The sequence below is a fragment of the Micropterus dolomieu genome, linkage group LG14, assembly GCF_021292245.1.
Source record: "Micropterus dolomieu isolate WLL.071019.BEF.003 ecotype Adirondacks linkage group LG14, ASM2129224v1, whole genome shotgun sequence".
In the NCBI taxonomy this organism is placed as follows: domain Eukaryota; kingdom Metazoa; phylum Chordata; class Actinopteri; order Centrarchiformes; family Centrarchidae; genus Micropterus; species Micropterus dolomieu.
The window spans coordinates 24,036,926-24,058,544 of record NC_060163.1 but is presented as its reverse complement, the minus strand read 5'-3'; the positions used below and the strand labels follow the sequence as shown (position 1 = coordinate 24,058,544).

The 21,619-nt window shown below is 40.1% G+C and overlaps 1 protein-coding gene across 6 annotated transcripts; it reads right to left on the bottom strand.

Moving 5' to 3' along the window:
• Nucleotides 1–6: 6 nt before the first annotated feature.
• Nucleotides 7–20,448, bottom strand: slc16a5a (solute carrier family 16 member 5a). Of its 6 annotated transcripts, XM_046068328.1 has the most exons (6): nt 20,274–20,448; nt 18,121–18,353; nt 12,892–13,343; nt 7,668–7,811; nt 5,936–6,775; nt 7–3,311 (listed from the first exon to the last, which is right to left on the bottom strand). In XM_046068328.1, exons 3-6 carry the CDS (start codon nt 13,256–13,258, stop codon nt 3,040–3,042), a joined length of 1,623 nt encoding a protein of 540 aa, XP_045924284.1. In that variant the 5' UTR covers nt 13,259–13,343; nt 18,121–18,353; nt 20,274–20,448; the 3' UTR covers nt 7–3,039. The 6 variants fall into 6 exon arrangements, with proteins under 6 accessions (XP_045924284.1, XP_045924287.1, XP_045924285.1 ...); XM_046068331.1 differs by lacking the exon at nt 18,121–18,353; XM_046068329.1 differs by lacking the exon at nt 20,274–20,448 and having other exon boundaries at nt 18,121–18,384.
• Nucleotides 20,449–21,619: the final 1,171 nt, after the last annotated feature.

The window sequence follows — 21,619 nt, the reverse complement described above, 5'->3', positions numbered from 1 at the left end:
CTTTGTTCAATCTGTGCAGGTGGTGTGATAGTCCCCAGTAATTTATCAAAAGATAAATCTGTAAAATAAAATGTCTGTTTCGAACTGAAGTGAACTCAGTTACAGTGTCAAAAAACGAGTTTGAACATGTGAGCTGCTGAGTCCTCAGTGCCTTCAAAATATTCATCTCACTAAATGTTTTAAACCGCTGACAAGTTGACATTCAACATGAACTCTTCTGCGTCTATCCTTCTGTAAAGGTTCGATATCATCCTGTGGTTGTAGATTATCCTTCAAAAATACACCAGTTATATAAAAAGGCACTGTTCCATTAAGGAATGAAAAGCAAAGTAACAAAAATGATGATCAATTACTGCGTAAACAGTAAACAAGTGAAAATGAATGGCAAACAGATTCAGCCTTTTTTTTATATCTGCCTTCATCGACATGGGTCTAACGTGCTCAGCATGCTGTGTTTAATACCTTCACAAGACATAGGAAATTAATCTTCCTACTTTAAAGGTGAAGATATCAAAAAGACCCCGAAAGCAAGCAGTCTCGTTTTCTATATCCTGTTCTGCCTGTTTAAACGTCTACGTCTCTAGGTACTGATAATTATAAGATAAGTCTTGTGATGGTCTATATTTTTCTTATCGTCAACAAATCCCATGAAAAGACCCGAACCAGCAATGAATGCATTTCCTAACAAGTAGTGTGTAACACAACCTGATATATCTTCTTCCTCTGAGCCGTGGAGATCCATTGTTGTCCAAGAACTATTAAAAACACATCGTGTTCCTTCATCACCATGAACACACACGCTGTAGTTTATTTTGACTCAATCCCAGATCCTGCTGCCCCAAACACTCACTAGAGCACGACGTGTGGATTCATCCAGCGCTATATATATTTATTTTAGACTGTTTTTTAAAGATTTAAATATTACAATATGAACCACTGGGTTTGGGAGTGCCACAGGCGGGGAAGTCAGAAGGTTCCCCGGGATAACTGTATGTCAGATGTTTTACGGCCATTTGTTTTTAAACATGCAACGCTTAATCACAATGGCTGCGCTCTATTTGGCTCTGTCAGCATGCAGCTTGTTATGAAGCTGCAAGAGCCTGACTTAGGCTTCATCCACACTACTGTTTTTGTTTAATAATGGAGTTTTAAAATGAAAACAATCTCTGTCCACAGCAGTGTTTAAGCTGTGTTTCAGAGTTGATCTCAGTCCATGTTAAAACGACTGAAAACTCACATCTAGTGGCCGTTCACGTACACTGCGCATGCAGGTGTAAATAGGAAGCAAATTCTCTGCTCTATAGTTGCAGAAGATTTGGCGAAGGAAACAGACTGGACTGCAACAAAACACAGTACAAGTGTTATTTGCACAGTACAAAATATTTTAATGAAAATACCAAAACAAAAACACACACATCAGTAGATTTGTGCTTTTGCTTTGCATGACTTTTGAGGCCTAGTCCACACATCCACGGGTATTTTTATAAACTGAGTTTTTCCTCCTTCATTTAAAAAAATATCTCTGTCTACACGAAAATGCAAAAGCACGCTATCAAGCACTGTCAAGAGCATGCCAAACCACCAGGCAGCGGTATGACCCTAACCGTAAAGCCACGTTGGCCAATCAGACCCTATTAAAATGGCAAACTAAGCAGGGAGTGGCGCACACACAATCTGACATCAAAGACGGCAGATAACGGCGCACACTGACATTGCAAGGCATAAACTTACTTTACTGTCTACACGACAACAGTACAACCGGAGCGTAAATGTATTCAAAAATGTTCGGTTTCATTGAACTGATACCCGCGAAAATACCCGTGTTCATGTAGACAGGGCCTAAGACCCAATCAGACCCAATCAGAAAGGCAGATGAGTTTCTGTGTCATCATTTTTAAAGTCCTCTGTTTTCGCCTGTCCACACTAAAACGCTACAATGATGTTGGCAGCGTTTTCTCCGTTTTTATGTCTTCAGATTTGACGTTTCAGTCTGGACAGGAGGTGCAAATGTAGCAAAAGCTGTGCATTTTTAAAACAAAGCCGTAGTACTGTGGTGATATGATGTAGAATCTCTATTAGCTGATAATCAAACAGCACCAGGTGGAGATGCCGTGCTAAACTTAAGGCAGAGACAGCACATTTAACTTTTGGAATCAGCCACAAAAAGCCCTGTGAAGCATGTGCTGCTTTGTTCGCTGAACTGAAATGAAGTGGAAACCAGGCTGAACTGGCACAAACAGGCACTGTGTCAATCTGGTTTGTTACCTAATGTTGAGGCACTGAGTTGCGCTTGGGGCCTGGTAGTACTCCAGAACAGTAGCATGGGAACTGGAAGGCCACAGCTCATTTTATCTGTTGGGTTAATCCGGGAATAATTACACACTGTCGGCTTTTTTTATCTGAGATTTGTTGACAATAAAGAATATAGAATAACAGCTTTCTCTTTTAACACTTGATAATGAAGTACTCTCCGGGAGCGACTTCCTGATCCTTCCATCTCATATTATTGCTAAATTTGCTTGTTATTTGATTACAACCACTTGGCCTACTATAATATCATAGTTTGCCTACTCAAATCCCACTCTTTGTGTCTGTAAGCTCATCATATACTAATACGACATTTAATTCCAGCAAACATCTAGAACGAAAGGATTGTGTGTGTGTGCATTGTGGCTTGATAAAGTGAGATATCTGATTGACTTTGTGATCACATGGACAAGATCAGCAGCATTTTACAATAAACGGTACAATCACGTTGTAGTTGTAAGTGCACATCTGTTAATTTTGGTATGTAGAATCAAGTGTCCGACCTTGGTCAAACAGAGCAAATTATTCATAGTGTTTGTTTTGACTTTTATGGCGCACCAGATGCAGGGAGTTGATCAAATGAGGACCAGGTCAGGGGAAGTGTCATTTAACCACATAAAAGCAAACGTTGCAGCATCTGGCGCACTATGAAAGCTGGTGCAAACATTAGGAAAGATTTGAAAAACTATTTGACCTTGCGTCTTGTAAGGGTGACGTACAGTGTGAGGATGTTCAGAGGCTGGTGATATACTCCGCCCCGTTAGCCGAGGCCTTGACTTTGTCTCCCTCTGTGGGCACGCTGCTGTAATGACAGCCAGGTGCTACGTCAACAGCGGGTCTCGCTGGTTCAGGCAGTGTGGGGGGCTGACCCTGCTTTGACGACTTCCTGTCCTTTTTGTCCAGCCAGTAAAATGACACGATGAGGAACAAGGCGGATGAGGCAACAACGGCACTGCAGGCAAAGAAGACGTAGAAGTACTGGTCTGTACGGTCAATCAGGACTCCTGCAACAACAAGAGTAAGCATCAGTAACAGCAGCATTTAATGTCTTATCTTTTCGTGGCAACATTTTATTTCACAGGTTTTATGTTTTTATATAATTTCCTAGAAAAGAACGGATTTGAAGTCAAAAGAAGGCACCTAATTATGGAGAAAATAGAGTTGTGTTATTTAGTACGATTAATCTGAGGGGTGAGGAGACGATAAACAGGGTAGGAGATCTTTATGCTACACCAAACTCTAAACCTCTGCTTTTTTTTGTAAACGAGAAGATATTTTAGTCTGTAAAAAATAAGTAAATAATGCAAAAAGAAAACAATCACTCAGCTGAGGATGACGGGTTAGAAGCCAAAACGTTTGGGAATCACTGACCTTTAGTAGGGCTGGACAATAATATCAATAATAATATCGATAAATGTTCAATAAATGTTTGATTTTATTCACTTAATGTTTTTATTAAGATGTTTATTTTGCTGAGGAAAAAGTACAGAAAAAAGCTTTTACATAATTTTACTCATAAGCATATTTGTTGACAAAGATTTTATCATAAATGTTTTGAATGTTCTACCTCAGATTTGTGAAGTGATCCACTGTTTGGCCTCAAGTGTTTGTTCTGACCATAAAGAATGAGTGTAAACCACAATTAACCATCAGGTTTCTTCAACGTTCACTCAGGAGAAAAAAATCAGCCTTTAAACCGGAAAAAAATAACGATTTGATACTTATCGTGATAATTATCGATATTGAAAGATATGAAATAATTTATCGTGATAACATTATCGTCCAGCCCTAAACTACACAGCCCTTTAATCAGTGCACTGCAGGTCAGCTGAACATGCAAAGTTTGTCTACAGGCAAATATATAAATCACATATGAGAAAGAAAGTTTAAAAGAGTAAATGTATAATGATTAACGACTATTTAATTTAGAGCCCAATACTTTCTAATACCTTTCTAGTACACATATTTACACTATGAAAAAAATCATGTTTCTGCAGGAAACTTTCTGGGGATTTATAAATAATCTACCGTAGAGCTGCAACTAACAATAATTTACGTAGTCGATTTCTGTGTTGAATATTTCCTTATTTAACTGATCAGTTGTTTGGTCAATAAAATTTAAAAGAAAAAGTCAGAAAATTGTGAAAAATGTCAATCAGTGTTCCCAAACCCATAAAATGTCTTGTTTTGAGTAAAAATATTCACATTTAAGAATTTGGAAACACAGAAGTTTGACTTTTAATCAATCATCAAAAAAATAAAGCGTCATCAATCAGTAAAAAAGTTTCTCAAACCAAGTTCAATTCCCTGTGTGTGTAAAGTGATTCTGTTGACTTGTATCTGTGGTTACATCACTGCCCGGTTATATATATATATATAAATAAGCAAGTCACACAAAAAGGGGAAGCATGCCACAGTCATTTGAGACAGACAGCCTGTGTCCTTTCCCTCTGCTGCCACTAACTCCACTCCCACCAGAATGAAGAGCACACTCGATTCTTTTATTCTCTGTGTAGCAGTAAGTGATAACAGGCTTTTATTTACACATCAACAGCCTCGAGCAGGAGGAACCTTTTATTCACATAACACACAAGCAGAAAACCCCATGCGAACACACTTGCAGAGCCTGCACACAGGCTTTTGAATATCTTTCAATGTGCTTTTGGCACTTCTGATATCTGATCTGCAGCAGGGAGAAAAGAGGCAGCAAGAAACTGAACCGAGCTTCGCTCCCAATGGTCTGATACAGGCACATCTGATTTTAAGTTTTAATGTTTATCAAAGGCAGAGCTGCTCAGGAGGTCTAAATCATTTCACTGCTTGTCAGAGAACACAGAAGCTACCAGGCGAATGTTATCAGCAGAGATGGTCAAACTCTAGAGAGCATTTAACTGGCAATGATTTGTTTCATATAAGGTCAACAGACTTCATACTAGACAGATACACAGTTTTATTTTGGCTTGTGACACCTTAAACTACCTCTGCTTCCCCATGATGTGCTTCAATTTGTGCTTCATTGTGGTCAACAGCTTAAACAAAGCTTCCTCTCATCAGGTTTTTTGACTTGTTAGGTTTTGTATCACAAGCTTTCGCTCCAGTTCCATGCATCACACTAATTCAAAGGCAGTTTTGACTATGTAGTGTGTTCAAGGAAAACTAACTAATAAAGTCCAGCCATAAAAGAGAAATCTAGTTATTAAACTGACAGCGTGATGCAGAAAGGAAATGGAGAAGCTGCTCACAGCTGAAAAACATTAAAATAAACTGCAGGTGGTGGTGTGGCAGCTTGAAGGTCTACAGTTTAAAATCTGTTCTCTTTCTGATGGATGCTGATTTCTTGTACACTAACTGTGGTATACTAATATAGTATAGCATAGTATAGTGTTAGTATGAAGTATGCGACACAACAATGTTTTGTACAGTTTTTTGACCAATGATCATTTCTACCTCCGGAGCAGCTCTCCCATGAATGAAGCTGTTTCTAACTTCAATCTGCCTGAGTCCTGTAAAACCACACTGAGGCAAATTCTATCGAGATGTTTTGGTTATAATGCGAGTGTGTCCTACATTTCCGCCATATCTTTCCTCTCCATCTCTCACTCAACAGCTCTCTCTGTGTTTACGTTACCTGCCAGTGGAGGCCCAATGAGCAGCGTGATGCTCTCCATGATAGCGAGCAGGCCCAGAGCCGAGGGGAAGCGGCTCATCTCCACTATATCCATGAGGACAGTGAACATCAGGGAGCCCACCACACTCATGGACAGCCCGTAGATCACCACATAAGTCAGCAATACAGCAAAGCTGGGCCCGATGCAGCAGATGCTGTTACTGAGGCCGTTGACCAGCAAAGCTGCGGAAAATACATAAATGTGTCGCCCTTTGAACCAGGGCATGTTGAAGATGATGCCAATGGGCGGCCTCACCACGACGTTAACGACACCCAGGATGGAGAGCAGGAGTGCAGCGCGCCCCTGCTCCATGTTGTTATCTGTGGCGTAGGGAACCAGATACACTAAGGGCACCACAAACCCAAGCATCATCCAGGTGATGCCGATGGCATACATACAGTAACGAGAGTTGTTGCAGAGCTGATCAAAGGCCATGTGTTTGCTCAGGGAAGCCAACAGGTACCTCCATGCCGTTCTCACCCAACCATTTTCCTTCCTCACATTTTCCTCCTCTGACGGAGGGGGTCCGTGGTTCATCAGTGGCTGGCCTCGATGCTTGCGGGGCTGGAGGGGCCTCATCACTGCTCCGCACACGCAGCAGTTAAGCAGGACAGCCCCCAAAACAAGGAAACTCCCTCTCCAGCCCAGCTCTGTGTGGAGGTAGTTACCCAGGATAGGTAGCGCGCACAGTCCCAGGGCTGTGCCTGTGGAGGACATGGCGTTGGCAAACGCACGACGACGCACAAAGTAATGCCCCAGGATTGTCACAGCTGGTTGGAAGCTGAAGCAGAAACCAAGTCCTGTAAAAATGAAAGATGCAGGTACAACATCAGGGACAGCACGGTGATTACTGAAATATTATGTAGCCTATTTATAGAAAATGTGCAGTACGTATAGATGTCTTATATTGTGTAGGCATCTTTCCCAATCTGAAGTATTCTGAACACTCTGCTTTAAAAGTCCAGTTTATAACAACTTGGGTCTTATTTTTGTACTTTTTGACGCTTTGATTCCAATCTGAAATAATAAGATTGTCTTCGTCAAGTTTATTGCTGAGATCTAGGAACAAAGTGATCGTTGCTTAGGGGGACAAGAAACACAAACAGCAAACTCCCAGTTTAACTAAACTTATTTGGAAGAGAAAACAAAGGCTTATCATATAAGCATTATAACTGTCTGTCATAAACATTTACAAAAAGACTTCCTAGTCCAACAAGTTTAGATAATCTGGATTGAACCTGTGCGATGATCTTTCTTTGTTTCCTGTTGGATTTCATTGTAGAGACGGCGTCATGTTCCCAAATCTCAGCAAGTATTTTACTTGATTAAGTCAAATTTTGTCATAAATAATGACTAAAATTATAAAGGAACTGGAGTTTTCCTTTAATTTTGTTTTTGTTTTCCTATTTAAAGTTTAAAGCTCTATTGCTTTGGATTTTTCTGGCAGAAAACTCCAAGAAGGAGAATCTTAAAAACAAGTTGTCATTGCTAACGTCTATTTACACATGGAGCAACATTAGCTTTCATTTGAAGCTGTGTCCAGATGAATGGATGTCCAAAATTTCTGGTGGCAGCACTTCAGCTGCTAAATATTCTGTGTCTGCTGTTTGTTGGGTAGGTAGTGTACCGTTTTGTGTAACCACGGAAATCAAATATCCGCTTGGCTAATAAAGCTGTTGAGTGTTTGCTGACCTGTAATGACCCCAGCTGTAACGTAGAGCTGGCTGATGGACTGGGTAAACGAACTGGCAGCCATTCCAAGACCACTCAGGACTCCGCCCAACATGACCGTCGCTCTGCAACCTAATCTCTCCACCAACACGCTGCAAAAGGGACCTGTGGATAAAAATGTAATGCTCTTAGTTTAATGCAGGATGGAGCAGAAATGGGCAAAAGCTTACAAGGCAGAGACGAGGTCATTTTCGTAATCCTGCAGCGGGTTTCACATAACTTTGTTTGGCTGTAATCTGTAGCGGCTGAATGAAAGTACTGACTGAAAGTATGTTTGCTCACTTAATGTATTACAGACAGATGGTGTATAAATTAAGTACAGTAGTTCGTTGACCCATAAAACTGTCAGTGCAACACGATATTGTTACGTCAGCATGAAAATTATTGGTGTTGAACAAATGTTCCCATCTCTACCGTGTTGTTTTACCTCACTTGCTGCTCATGATTAATCTTTCCCTGGAGAGAAGAGAACGTTTCACATTGTGTTGCTTATTCTGAAGCCTCAGTACTAAACACAGAGGGGTATATTGGTTGAAGGTCACCAACAGGGGTGGTAAATTCAACACACACTGGAAGTGCCTTGGTTGTTGGCCAACAGGGCTGCAAGGTACTGATGGGGATAATACCTGGACCTAACTGAGCCTATACAAACCCACAGGTGGCCTAAGTTTAAAGACTCATTTTTCATTATTCAAGTTTCTCCTCAAGGAGCCTCAAAGCCAGATAAAACATTTTCACCACAAAGTTTGAAAACATCACAGTTAATACTCATGTGCTTCCCCTTGTTTCAGTTTGTGTCTGTACTTTACTTTCAAGTAAACTACTATTACAGCTTTAGTTGCTGAAGAATAAATTCTTCAACCTTCTGAACTTTGGCTGATGAGCAGCTCAAATTTTGTACAGCTTACGATAAACCTGAGATTCCTGTTTCTGTCAGGTCAGGAAGATTTCGAAGATCAAAGCATTCCTGTCTCCGAACACCATGAGAACTGTGTGCAATTATCACACCACCCTCACACTGTTGTAGCTCTTTATACATAAAAAAGGGCCCTCTAGTCTACACAGCTCTACTTACTTACTGTTCAGGATGCAGCAGCTTAAAGGATAATTTTTACTGTATGCAAATCCCATGAAAAGTCCAAAAACAATGTGTTAGTTCGTCTCTCAATACTTTCTGACTTCATTAAACTGTTTGTGGCTCTCAGACCCAAACCCATCAGTTCCAACTGAAGAATTAAACTCACAGAACGGCTCACAAATATACAGTTTCTTTTTTACACCAGGCTCAGAAATTTCCTAAAACAGCTGGTCGATTTGTTAGGTACTATATTCAGCGGCGGATTGATCCACATGTAGTGCTCTAGTGAGAGTTTGCGGCAGCAGGACGGTGTACGTGGGGGATGGGGTTTTACATATTAGAAAAACTAACTTCATGAGCAGATTTTGTTGCCTTTTAGAAATCATGACTAAACAGTTCATTATTTTCTTTTAATTTTTATCCCTTTTGTTATTTGATATCTAATCACACATTTATATGTTCATCCTATAATATATTATATACTGAACAAAATTATAAACACTGTTGTTTTTGCCCCCATTGCCCCACATATTCGAGTGGCCTTTTATTGTGGCCAGCCTAAGGCCTTTTATTGTGGTCAGCCTAAGTAATACCCATGCTGTCTGATCAGCACCCTGATATGTCACACCTTATTAGAAATAAATCTCAAAGACATATTAAAAAAACATTACTATTTTTCAATTGTTGCTAAAAAACAGGGAGTGACGCTGTGACAGAAAGAGGAGGAATAATGAAATCAAATAAGTCTGATAAAATGGACAGCTTTCTTCTGCCTGGAAACAATAGTTGATTTTGCATATTGGGTAACACCTCGAGTTATATTACTTCCTACTTACGATCAAGATATCCACTTACACCTCAAAAAAACAGTTTCTGATCCCTCTAAGTTAGAAAGAGTTAGAGGGCCAAATTAACTACATTCCTTCTGGCTAGTGTGTCCAGGGGCTTGATATGCTGTGAAATTACTCTCATCACTTCAAACTCTTATCTCTGTTTGACTTGTACTGATCTCTTACAGGCACAGCATGCTGGGTCATAAAATCTATATTCTGCTATACAGACAGACAGAAACGTGAAGTTACCAAAATAAATAACAGGTCTAATTTGTTACTCTATAGCTGATCAGAAGACAGCCATTCACCTCGATCATCTATATTCTATATAGCTCACAACTATTACAGGGTTCATTATTGAACTTTCCAATATAAATGCGTAATTTTCTTTAATTATTACACATGCATTACCCCCAAAATCCTAAATAGCCCATGAAATAAGAATAGTAATCCAACATTATTAACTTGACAAGGGTGTGTGCCTGTGTGTGTGTACACAGAGTGGAGAAGAGCAGTAAGAAAAGTATCAGTAAGTCTAAATAATATAAATATAATTTATTGGGGTGGTGTAAAACAGGGGCAGCACATGCGTTTTATCTTTTTTTTCTCTTCATTTGGCCTTATTTGAGAAAGCCAGTAATGTTTGTTCAAACTTGGCCTCAAGTGTCTCCAACGACTGTAACAACTGTTGTTAGTTAACAGCCAGGAGCACAAACAAACCAAGCAGTTTCAATTGGCAATGCCCCCACACAAGTTAAATACCAGTTAGTCAGAACTAAAGAAGCCTCTCAGATGAGAGATGAAATGTCTTTGAGTATCTTTAACCAAGTAAGTCCAGTTGCCCCTTGATTTTAACTTTCCTTGGATTATTACGACCTGATGACTTCACGGACATCACATAGTTTTGTGAGTTGTTGAGTTAGTGGAAACTTTATAACTTTGTGAAACTGTCTACAACAAATGCTTAATTATTTGTCCCTTCTTGTAAATTCGGCGATTGTTATACATTAAGTTATTCCTTTCTTTGTCTGTTTGACAGGATAAATGATGTGCCTTTTTAACAGCAGATTAGCGTTAAAGCTGCAACGATTAGCCAATTAATCGATCAGTCGGTCGAAAGAAAATTTATCGACAGCTATTTTGATTATTGATTAATCGTTTCAGCCATTTTTTTCAGCAGAAATGCAAAACATTTGCTGGTTTCATCTTCTTAAACGTGAGGAATTGCTGTTATTTTTTGTCATTTATAATAGTAAATGAAGAGTCTTTGGGTTTTGGACTGTTGGTTGAACAAAAGAAGCAATTTGAAGAAAGTATTTTTCACAGTTTCTCGACATTTTATAGACTAAACGATTAGACGACTAATAGTGAAAATAAGCAGCACATAAGGAAAATAATTGTTATTTGCAGAACTAATCAGTGGAAGAGAGGAATGCAAAACACACCGTTGCACACACAGTTATTCTTCACTTCCCAACTGTATTGCTTTCATTTTTGATGCTGTTCTGTTAATAACACATCTTTTGGGCTTTCATGTCAAAGAATAGAGGAGTCTCTTTCAGCCTTCTCACTATATATTTGATATATCTATATATGTTTAATATCTGTAGACTTTAATGTTATGTTGAGCATGTATGCCAGCACGTTTTAGGCTGTGGATTGTGTTAACACACCTACCTAAGATCTGAACACAATGCAAGCCATGTTCGTTGTGTGCGCACACTGTGATGATGCGATTATTTGTAAGGAGGATTTGTATGTTTCTTAAGGAAGTAGCGGTTTGGATTAGGTTAGCGTCTAATTTTTGTTGCAGAGCTTAAATTATCATAGTAACTTTTGCAGTAGCCTACTGAGAGGACACAGAAAGTTGAGCTGGTAGTTTGCTTTTTGTCTCAACGAGGAAAGGGGAATCAGAGAGCCACGGTTTAAGAATCACTGTTTTCACTATTAAAAGTAGACTAATGGTTGGGAAGGCTTAGACTTTGCTTTTAACTTTCTACAAAACTAGTTACCTTGGTGTGAATATAATAAAAATATGGTTGTTTATGGTGGAAAGGAGGGGTCATGCATTTCTCCCCAGTCAGGTTCAAGGAAAAATATTTGTTGCTACGCAGCCACCCCATCCACTGATGACAAACAGTGCCTAAGCTAAGAGTAGAGGAAAAGTCTGCTAGCCTCTAGGCTAATTTATGCAGTGTACAATGCAATAGGTTTAAGCTAATAATGGTGATTAGCAAGTTATAGCAGTTATATATTGCAGGGAGTAACTGTACAAGATAGACCAGTCACAGTAATCTGTGTAAATTTACCATCTGTGAGAAACATTATGACTTTAAAAGACCCTAAAGGAAATCCTGTTTTTCTTAATAAAACATCTAATATTCAGTTCTGGTGGATAAAATATGCTAAATACTGTGTCTTAAAGTTAATAAAAGCTAGAGAGCGCTTATGTAATTTTTGCTGAATAGTGACCTCTGTGGCCACAAGTGGTAATTACAATTTAATAGTAAATTAAATGAATGAGTATTAAATTAGTAAATGCCATAGAGTCAGTAGCTCAGTGGTCAGAAAACTAACTCAACAACATGTATCAGATGTTGCTAACATTAGCCACCATAAGCTACCGGTCATAGCAGACCAAGTGAGGCTTTAGCTGCAAAGCCCCTGAGCATATTGATTTAAACAATTGTGTTTTATTACTAATGAGTTCAACTTTTCACCTGTAAAAGGAATAAATGTGATATTTTGTCTTTTAGAAGTTACACAGCGCCACTTCACAGTTTGGGATTATTATTTCTTTGTGACTCTAAACTCTTGATGTGTCGAGTGCCAAGTACCTCTGAGCTTTGGGTAATAAACGGGCTGCAGTTTCTCATGGGATAATATTCTTCAAATCAACACCAAGACAGCAGGGCCATTTCAAAACACAGCCAATTTCTCTCTCGGGTTTCACATTTTCCCTCTATACCAACAGCAGGTAGGAGCTAAAATTACCTTTGAGACTAGGGAGCATTAAAGGGCAACTTAAATGTTACACATGTAATATTAATCGTGCTGAAAGTGATAATTAACTGCAGGAGAAGTTATGATAACCTCTGCAAAAGCTGAAAATAATACAGTGGAATTATTCCAACAAAAAATATATCATGCACCACAGTGTATTTAATATACACAGCATAAATGAGTAATAGGTACAGTTATTAAAGTTATTCATTAACTAAAAACAGAACTAACTGAATACAGCCCAGTTTATTTCCTGGTCTGTCTACTTTACCTCCCGCATGAAGCACCGACGTCATGATGGAGGGCACCCAGGAGGTTTCGCTGTTGGAGGCGCGAAACTCATTCTGCAGGTCATTGTAGAAGATTCCCACACAGGAGGGGAACGCCAGGGTCAAAGCCAGGACCATGATGGTGGCAGCCAGCACCACCCAGCCCCACCCGCCATCCGGAGCAGTGACTGCTCCCGTTACAGCCACGGACTCTCTGCATTCACCCCCCTGTGACCCCTCTTCTGATTCACAGTCATTTGACTCTCGAACTTTGTCGTGCTCCATACCGTTGGCCTGCTCATAAACCACGGAGGCCTGCGGGTGGAGGCGGCGATCACTCGCCCCTCTCGTTCCATTTCTCTGAGTCATTTTCTGCAAGGCAGTTCAGGCTCCCGTGTTAGTTCTGTAGGGTGTGTGATTATCTTTGTGGTCCATGGCACCATAACTGCTCGACCTATGGCAACAAAAGACAACAAGTGAAGTTTATTTTATTTTGTAAAGCATCTTTCAGAGAGGAAGACACAAAGTGCTTCACAAGAGCAAATTTATTAGAAACAAAACAATAAAACTTAAGCAACAAAAGATCAAATTCAACTTCAGCTGCTTTTTAAAATCAGTGTGTTGGCACTACTAAATGACACTACGCTACAATGTAAAGTAGTGAGTGTGCAGCTTGTATAACAGTGTAAATTTGCTGTCCCCTCAAAATAACACATCACACAGCCTTTAATGTCTAAACCACTGGCAACAAAAGTTAGTACACCCCAAAGTGAAAATGTCCAAATTGGGCCCAATTAGCCATTTTACCTCCCCGGTGTCATATGACTCATTAATGTTACAAGGTCTCAGGTGTGAAAGGGGAGCAAGTGTGTTAAATTTAGTGTTATCGCTCTCACACTCCCTCATGCTGGTCACTGGAAGTTCAACATGGCACCTCATGGCAAAGAACTCTCTGAGGATCTGAAAAAGCACGGTGGCCAAGACCATACAGCGGTTCAACAGGACAGGTTTCTGCCTCGCCGTGGTCGACCACAGAAGTCGAGTGCACGTGCTCAGCGTCATATCCAGAGGTTGTCTTTGGGAAATAGATGAGTGCTGCCAGCATTGCTGCAGAGGTTGAAGAAGTGGAGGGTCAGCCTGTCAGTGCTCAGACCGTACGCCGCACACTGCATCATATTGGTCAGCATGGCTGTCGTCCCAGAAGGAAGCCTCTTCTAAAGATGATGCACAACTGCAAACATTTTGCTGAAGACAAGCAGACTAAGGACATGGATTACTGGAACCATGTCCTGTGGTCTGATGAGACCAAGATAAACTTATTTGGTTCAGAAGAGCTTGAGTGCTGCCGGCACTGGGGAGCTACAGTTCATTGAGGGAACCATGAATGCCAACATGCACTGTGACGTACTGAAGCAGAGCAGGATCCCCTCCCTTCTGAGACTGGGCCACAGGACAGTATAACAACATGATAACGACCCCAAACACACCTCCAAGACGACCGCTGCCTCGCTAAAGAAGCTGAGGGTAAAGGTGACGGACTGACCAAGCATGTCTCCAGACCTAAACCCTATTGAGCATCTGTGGGGCCTCCTCAAACGGAAGGTGGAGGAGCGCAAGGTCTCTAACATCCAGCAGCTCTGTGATGTTGTCATGGAGGAGTGGAAGAGGACTCCAGTGGCAACCTGTGAAGCTCTGGTGAACTCCATGCCCAAGAGGGTTAAGGCAGTGCTGGAAAATAATAGTGGCCACACAGAATACTGACACTTTGGGACCAATGTGGACTTTCACTTTTGTTAACGGCTGTGTGATGTGTTATTTTGAGGGGACAGCAAATTTACACTGTTATACAAGCTGCAGACTCACTACTTTACATTGTAGCAAAGTGTCATTTCTTCAGTGTTGTCACATGAAAAGATATAATCAAATATTTACAAAAAGGAGTGAGGGGTGTCCTGACTTTTGTGAGATACTGTATAAGGTAGAAAATGAAAATGAATCATGACATCTATGATTTTGAGGGTAAATATCTATTGATTGCAATTCCTAACTAAATAGATTTTGATCTGCTGGTTTATGCCAGACTGTTATTTATTTAGCTGATAAGTTCTCCACTATGTTTACTTACTTTGTCTGCTGTTTGGTGCTGGACAGGTAGCGTACAATCGCTTTATCAGAACTGTTCTGCTGAAAACAGCTGCTTGCTGCTGCTAAGAGCTGATGAGCGCATCGGGAGTGAACCCAAACAATAAAGTTGCAGGCTGTAAAAACAAAACAATGAGCCGAAAAACTCTTGAGCTAAGGAGAAACTCCAGAAACTCCCGACGATTTCCAGTCTACTGTCCAGAATTCCCCCAGGAGCCCGCAGCAACTCATTTCCTGTAGGAGCTTCAGGGCTTAAAGACGATCAATTGAGATTTATAAGCATTTATAAACTGGATCACCACTGTGTGGCACGGTTGTCCAGTGGATAGCACTGTGGCCTCACAGCAAGAAGGTCACGGGTTCAAACCCTGGTCGTCCCGGCCTTTCTGTGTGGAGTTTGCATGTTCTCCCTGTGTCTGTGTGGGTTTCCTTCGGGTGCTCCAGTTTCCCCCACCATCAAAAACACGTTCGTGGGTGGGAGCTGACATTGACTAGACACTGATACATACATCTGGAGTTGGTCCCTGGGCGCTGGCTTAAATGCAGAGAATTAATTTCACAATGTGTATGTGACAATAAAGGTTTCTTCTATTAAAATCAGAAGATGACATCCAGGATGGACTGTATGTCTGCAGGTCAGACTGTGAGTGAGCGGTTTGATGGCTTTAAGGAATCTGACTAGCGAGAGACTAACATGCACTCGTGAAAACCCTTTGAATGAAAAGCAAATGTCCCAGCCAAATTTTTCCCCTGAGACTCTATTACAACTTCCAGATGCATCACCCACTAAGCAGAGCAACATCTTCTGAGATTATGTTCCTGAGAACAAAACTATTAGCTAGCGTCAATGTACTTTTACACTCTATGGCCAAATGTACAGTGTGTGTACTCCCGGACATTATACACAATGCTTTGCCGTTTTTACAACGGCAAACCTGATGCAGTTAAGTCAAATCATAATAATGACAGACATTAGATTACAATGTTTATATTAAAAGACAGTAATACAGTGAATAATTCTTATTCTACATCATTTCAAATACTGACCTCTGCATGACTGATGTGGGTTTTTTTCTATTTGCTATTTGCATAAGCGATCCAGTTCATCCCAAAGGTGTTGGGGTGGGGATATGGTCAGGGGCTCTCCACAGATCAGTCACGTTCTTCCACACCAAACCGGGAAAACCAGTTTATTTCTGTTTAAAATAGCTTTTCATGTGGTAGCATTGAGATTTATCTTGAACAAAGGAGCCATACTGAAACTGAGCCCCAGTATGTGTCTCTCATTACATTTGAGCATCTGATTTGCTGAAAAATAAATATCCAGTGATCTTTAAAAACCTCAGATGGTTGTTTAGCAACACCAACCTTTGCCCTGAATCCTCAGACTCAGAAAAAACTGACAATCACTCCACAACAAAAAAACGTTTTAAACCCATTTACCAAATTTTACCAAAATTCCTAATCCAAACAAAGATGTTATGAATAGTTCGTCAATTTTGGAAATATGCTTATTTTCTTTCTTACCGAGAGTTAGATGTGCAGGTTGATACCACTCTAACGCCTGACCAGTAAATATGAAGCTGATGTCAAGGGCTGGTTAGTTTAGCTTAGCATTAAGACTACTGGGAAACTAGTCTGGCTCTGCCCAAAGGTTACAAAATCTACCTAGCAGCACCTCTAAAGATCACTAATCAACATGTTGTATCTTGTTTGGTTAATCTGTACAGAAATCGAAGTATAAAAAAGACAAATAAACGTTTTATGGGGGTATTGAACTGGACTATTTATTGGATCAGATGGGTAACTTCCTGGAGTCTTCGCTGGTAGTGCAGTTTATTGTGTTGTTTTGTCCAGAACAAACGAGCTACAACAAGTTTATTAGTGAGCTTTAGAGGTGCTGACCTGCAGATTTTGTTCCCTTTGGACAAAGCCATGTTAGCTGTTTCAATCAGTTTCCGGATTAATGTGCTAAACTATAAACTAGCCAGCTGCAGCTTCATATTTTTACCTTACAGACATGAGATTGTTATCTTCTCACCTAAACTCTTGGCAAGAAAACAAATAAGACATTTTTTTCCTTTAAGAAACGGGGGATCTGAAGTCTTCTGTTGTGCAACAGACAGAATATGTAGTGAATATTCTTCGAGGATTCTGTAGATCCATTCAGAGCAGCGTTACCTGTTGGTAAACCACTGTATTAACTCTTTTCGAAATGGGATGCTTAGCTCTGTGGCTCAAATGTAATGAGATACAAACTGAGGCTAGTGAAAGCCATGAAAAACAGCTCCAGAACAAAAGCAACAAACTGGACAGGGCAGGGCTGTGCACACAGGCTACTTTAGGCCATATAGTGTTTGGCTGTCACTCACTTATTTCTTCCCTTCATATTCCTCTTACTATTCTGAGTGTGTAATGGATCAGTGACAAGGAAAAGGTCCCGCACATATCTCAGCAATCTGAGCCTCCAAGCCAGGACGTCCTGTTTTTCTCTCTCACCTCCTGCATGCTCCACTGCAGACATATACATCTCTTAAATGTAATTAAAAAGGTGTCAGGGGTGAGGAAGTGTGTTGGGAGAATCCTCTGCGTGTCTCCCTTTATAAATTAAAGTGATGCTGAGCAGCTGATCTCCCCCGTGGGACAGCCCCACGGAGGGATGGGAGCGCTGCGTAATTGTCCCTGTTTGACATATCAGATAGGGGGTTTTGTAGACTGACGCCAAGCTGCACTATCTGACCTTTATCTGCTTTAAATATTTTCTTCGTCCACATTTTTTTTACTGTATTAACACGCAGTCGTTTTGCCAGCTTCACCCACGTGGCAGCTCGTAATTATGTCGGCTTGTTTACGTCTGGAAAGCTCAGCAAAACGCGGATTATCAGTCCAGACCCACCGCAGCCCTTTTATAATCTTCTGCCACACTAAACGTGTCGCTTCAGAAAAAGCAACATTGCCTCATATATTTTTTTCCTGACCTTGTTATTGATTCATATGCTGAACATCACGGGTTCAGCACTTGCGCAGAAAAGAGGAAACGATTCCACTGGTTACATCTCTTCCGTTCTAAAATGTGAGAATAAAATCACCTTTTTTTGTTGGTCGTCCTGCTCCTGTCAGTCCCCTCCCTCTTCCTCCTCTGCTTCACACACAAACATACAGGCGCGGTAGCTCCTCGATGATTGCCGGGGAGCTGCAACTGCCGCCCGGGAGCCTCCTCCTCACGGAGCTGCTGCGTCCGCCCGCGCGCTCACGGTGGGCGGAGACTGGACGTGGACGACTGCGAGGGTCGGATGCGGATGCTATGCAGGCCCCGGCCCTGCTGCACCACACACAGGCGCCCGAAAGGGGCGGTAAGGGATGAGACAAGTTTGTCTCTGATAAAGGATGAAGTGTTCCTCCTACAACTTAAGCAGAATAATCTTTTTAAACCCTCCTTGGATCAGCTGGAAAATGCATCATCACAAAGCTGAAAACAGCAACCCAACAAACATATGATGATCATATAGAATGTGATGCATTACTGCAGATTAAACTTCTCAGCAGGATAGAAAGAATGAGCTCAACCTTAAACATCTGCAGCAGCAAAATGCAACATAAAAAACATTAATGCAGCAGCAATATTAATCCAGAAACATCAGAAACACTGACAGGGAACATTATACTGCACTGCGAGTACTTTTAAGTAAACTTTGCTACTGCTTAAGTAGCCTAATGTTTTGATTGCAGTACTTTTACACAAAGGTTTAAGCACTTTTACTTAGGCTATACTGCTGCTTTTTTGTTTTTATGTATATAAATAAATGCAAATTAACATTAGTCTTTATTATTGTTCTATAATTCATATTTTGTCAACTTCTTATATATATATATATATATATATATATATATATATATATATATGTAGGACTAGTCAAATTGGCAATTAAGCTATTTCTGATTAAGTAAAGGATCTGAATACTTTCCCCACTGGAAGAGCAGCTGGTCATATAACAACAATACTGTCTGAAGTAATAGCTTTTGTTATAATGGAAACCTTGCTCTGGATGGAATTTTGCATATATATTGTTAATTTGAAACTTTTTGTACATTTTGCTGATAATACTTCTGCACTTTGAGTAAGATTGCAGGACTTTTACGAGTATTTTCCCCCTCTGGTACTGCCACTTTTACTCAACACACCCTGATAGTCTTAATCTTGCTGACCTCTGGTGGTTTAACTTCTCACCTTGTTGCAGTGACGTGTACTCCAGGACGTCGTGACGTCACTGTTGGTTGGTTGTGGTTACAGGTGCAAAGCAACAGTTACCACACTCACTTTGGTTTCCAGTGTTGGGATGTAACAAATACTCGAATACTGTACTGATGTGAGTTTTCTTTTTATTACTTATGATATGATGATGCTTTGTAATAAATTAAACTACAGAACAGTTTAATCTAGTGGAGCTGAAATGATTAGTCGATTAATCCCTTACAGAAAATGAGTTGTCAAGTATTTTAATAAAAATATATTATATAACAACAATTCATGGTTTCAGCTTCATGTGAAGTTTTGCTGCTTTTCCTTTTAATGATTGGATTAATTTAAATGTTTGTTAATAATGTTGAGGTTTGGACACAACAAGCATTGTGAAGGTGTCACTTTGGGCTCTATTTTGATTGAGTAAAAAAAAAGTCAAACTTCTTTGATTCCAGCTTCTTAAATGTGAATATTTTCTGGTTTCTTTGCTCATCTCTGTTAGTAAGCTGAATATCTTCTGGGTTTTGAACAAAACAACACATTTGAAGATGTCCTCTTGGGCTTTGGGAAACACTGATTGACAGTTTTTTGACACTTAGTAGACCAAACAACTAATTAATTAATGAAGAAAATAATCAGCAGATTGATCCATGATGAAAGTCTGATAAAAAATAGTTCAAACCAGTAAAATTCTGCTTTTACATGAATGCATGAGGAATAATTTAAGATATAGTACAACACACAGGGGTCATTTTACTGCACTTAATACTTTAAGAAGACTATACATTTTCCTAATTATTAATTTTCAATAGAGGTAGCAAAGTATTTTTACAGTGTAGTAACCACACCTACTTTAACTTATGTAGGAAGGAACTGAAAACTTCCTCCACCACTGTTTGTTTTTGAGATATATCTGTCATTTTGGTTTAAGGTGTGTGGTTGTTTTTTCATGTGTAATAAATAATAATAAATATTTCATATTTTGCGCAAAATTTTACTCACCTCCTTGATGTTTCAGAGACCGATATCTCAAAACCAAAGCTATCTGCATGGCTACATACCACCAGGGGTAGGTGACAAAATGTGGGTTCAGTTGGCGGCCCGCGGACCACATCCGGCCCAGAAGCAACCTCCGTGTGGCCCATTCATAATTCAAATAGATGACAAAATAAATATAAACTACATATAGTGTAGGCTAAGGCTAAGGAGGGAGCCTTTTCTTTCCGTCTCATCTCAGCTGAGAGTTGCACATGCGCTGTACCGATCAGGCCGGGTGTTTGCGGATGTTGCTCAACTTGCCTGGGCAAGTGACAAGCTGAGACGACAGCTGTTTGTCTGTCTGTCTAGTTTTGTTTGACACAAGTCCCTGTAAACAAATACCGGTATGCAGGCTGAAAGAAAACAGCTGCTCCTCTTTCTGCCAGCATCAGACGGGGGAGGAGGAGGAGGAGGAGGAAGGGCTGATACTGACTGAAGGCTTTCATTCTTTCTAAACTTCACCCAGTATTTTTGATGTCAGGAGTATGAATTATTTCGATATGTCAGACTTGTTTACAGCGAGATATTATTAAGATTATACAGTGCAAGGGCGTCACTTTATGTTGAAAGGTGGTGGGGACATAAGGGCCCACTTAGCTCGAGATTTTTTAACACTATTTTGTAGAAATAGGCCTATTCAATGCTGAAATTGGCTACATTAGTGGGGGCATCATCCCACAGAACATTTTGAGCATTAAACACTTCATGTCCTGCATTCTGGAAAATTGTTCAGCACCAATTTATGTTGGAAATGTTTTTATTTAAAGCGACATTTATAAATAAAAAAATAGGAAAACGGAATATTACACATAATCAGTTTCTTTTTTGGGACAACGCACATTTGTTTCTTCTATAGTTACATTGCATATATATTATACTTATTGTGCAAATAAACCTTTAATTTGTTCTTGTTGCAAGCTATTTTTCAGAACATATTTAACAAAGGTTTTCAAAAAGTGTCCTTAGTGTCCTCAGTGTAAATGACACATGATAACTTGACGTAAGCGTTAATGTTTTTCGGAGTGGCAGTCGTTCAGTCTGTGGGTACTTGGCTTGGGAAACAGACAGTCGCTGGTTCGAGTCCAGCACAGAGCAGTGTGGACTGGTAGCTGGACAGCTGCCAGCTCACGTCCTGAACTACCTGCTTGGAGCCCTCTCCCTCTAACATCTTTGCATGTGTATAGATTCTGTATGTATGTATAAAAGTGAGAAAATGTAATTCTTCCTAGCAGGATTAATGAAGTATGGGTTATTTTTTTCTAGAAACATTTAGTTTTAATAAAATATTAAATTCAAATCTTAAAAAATCA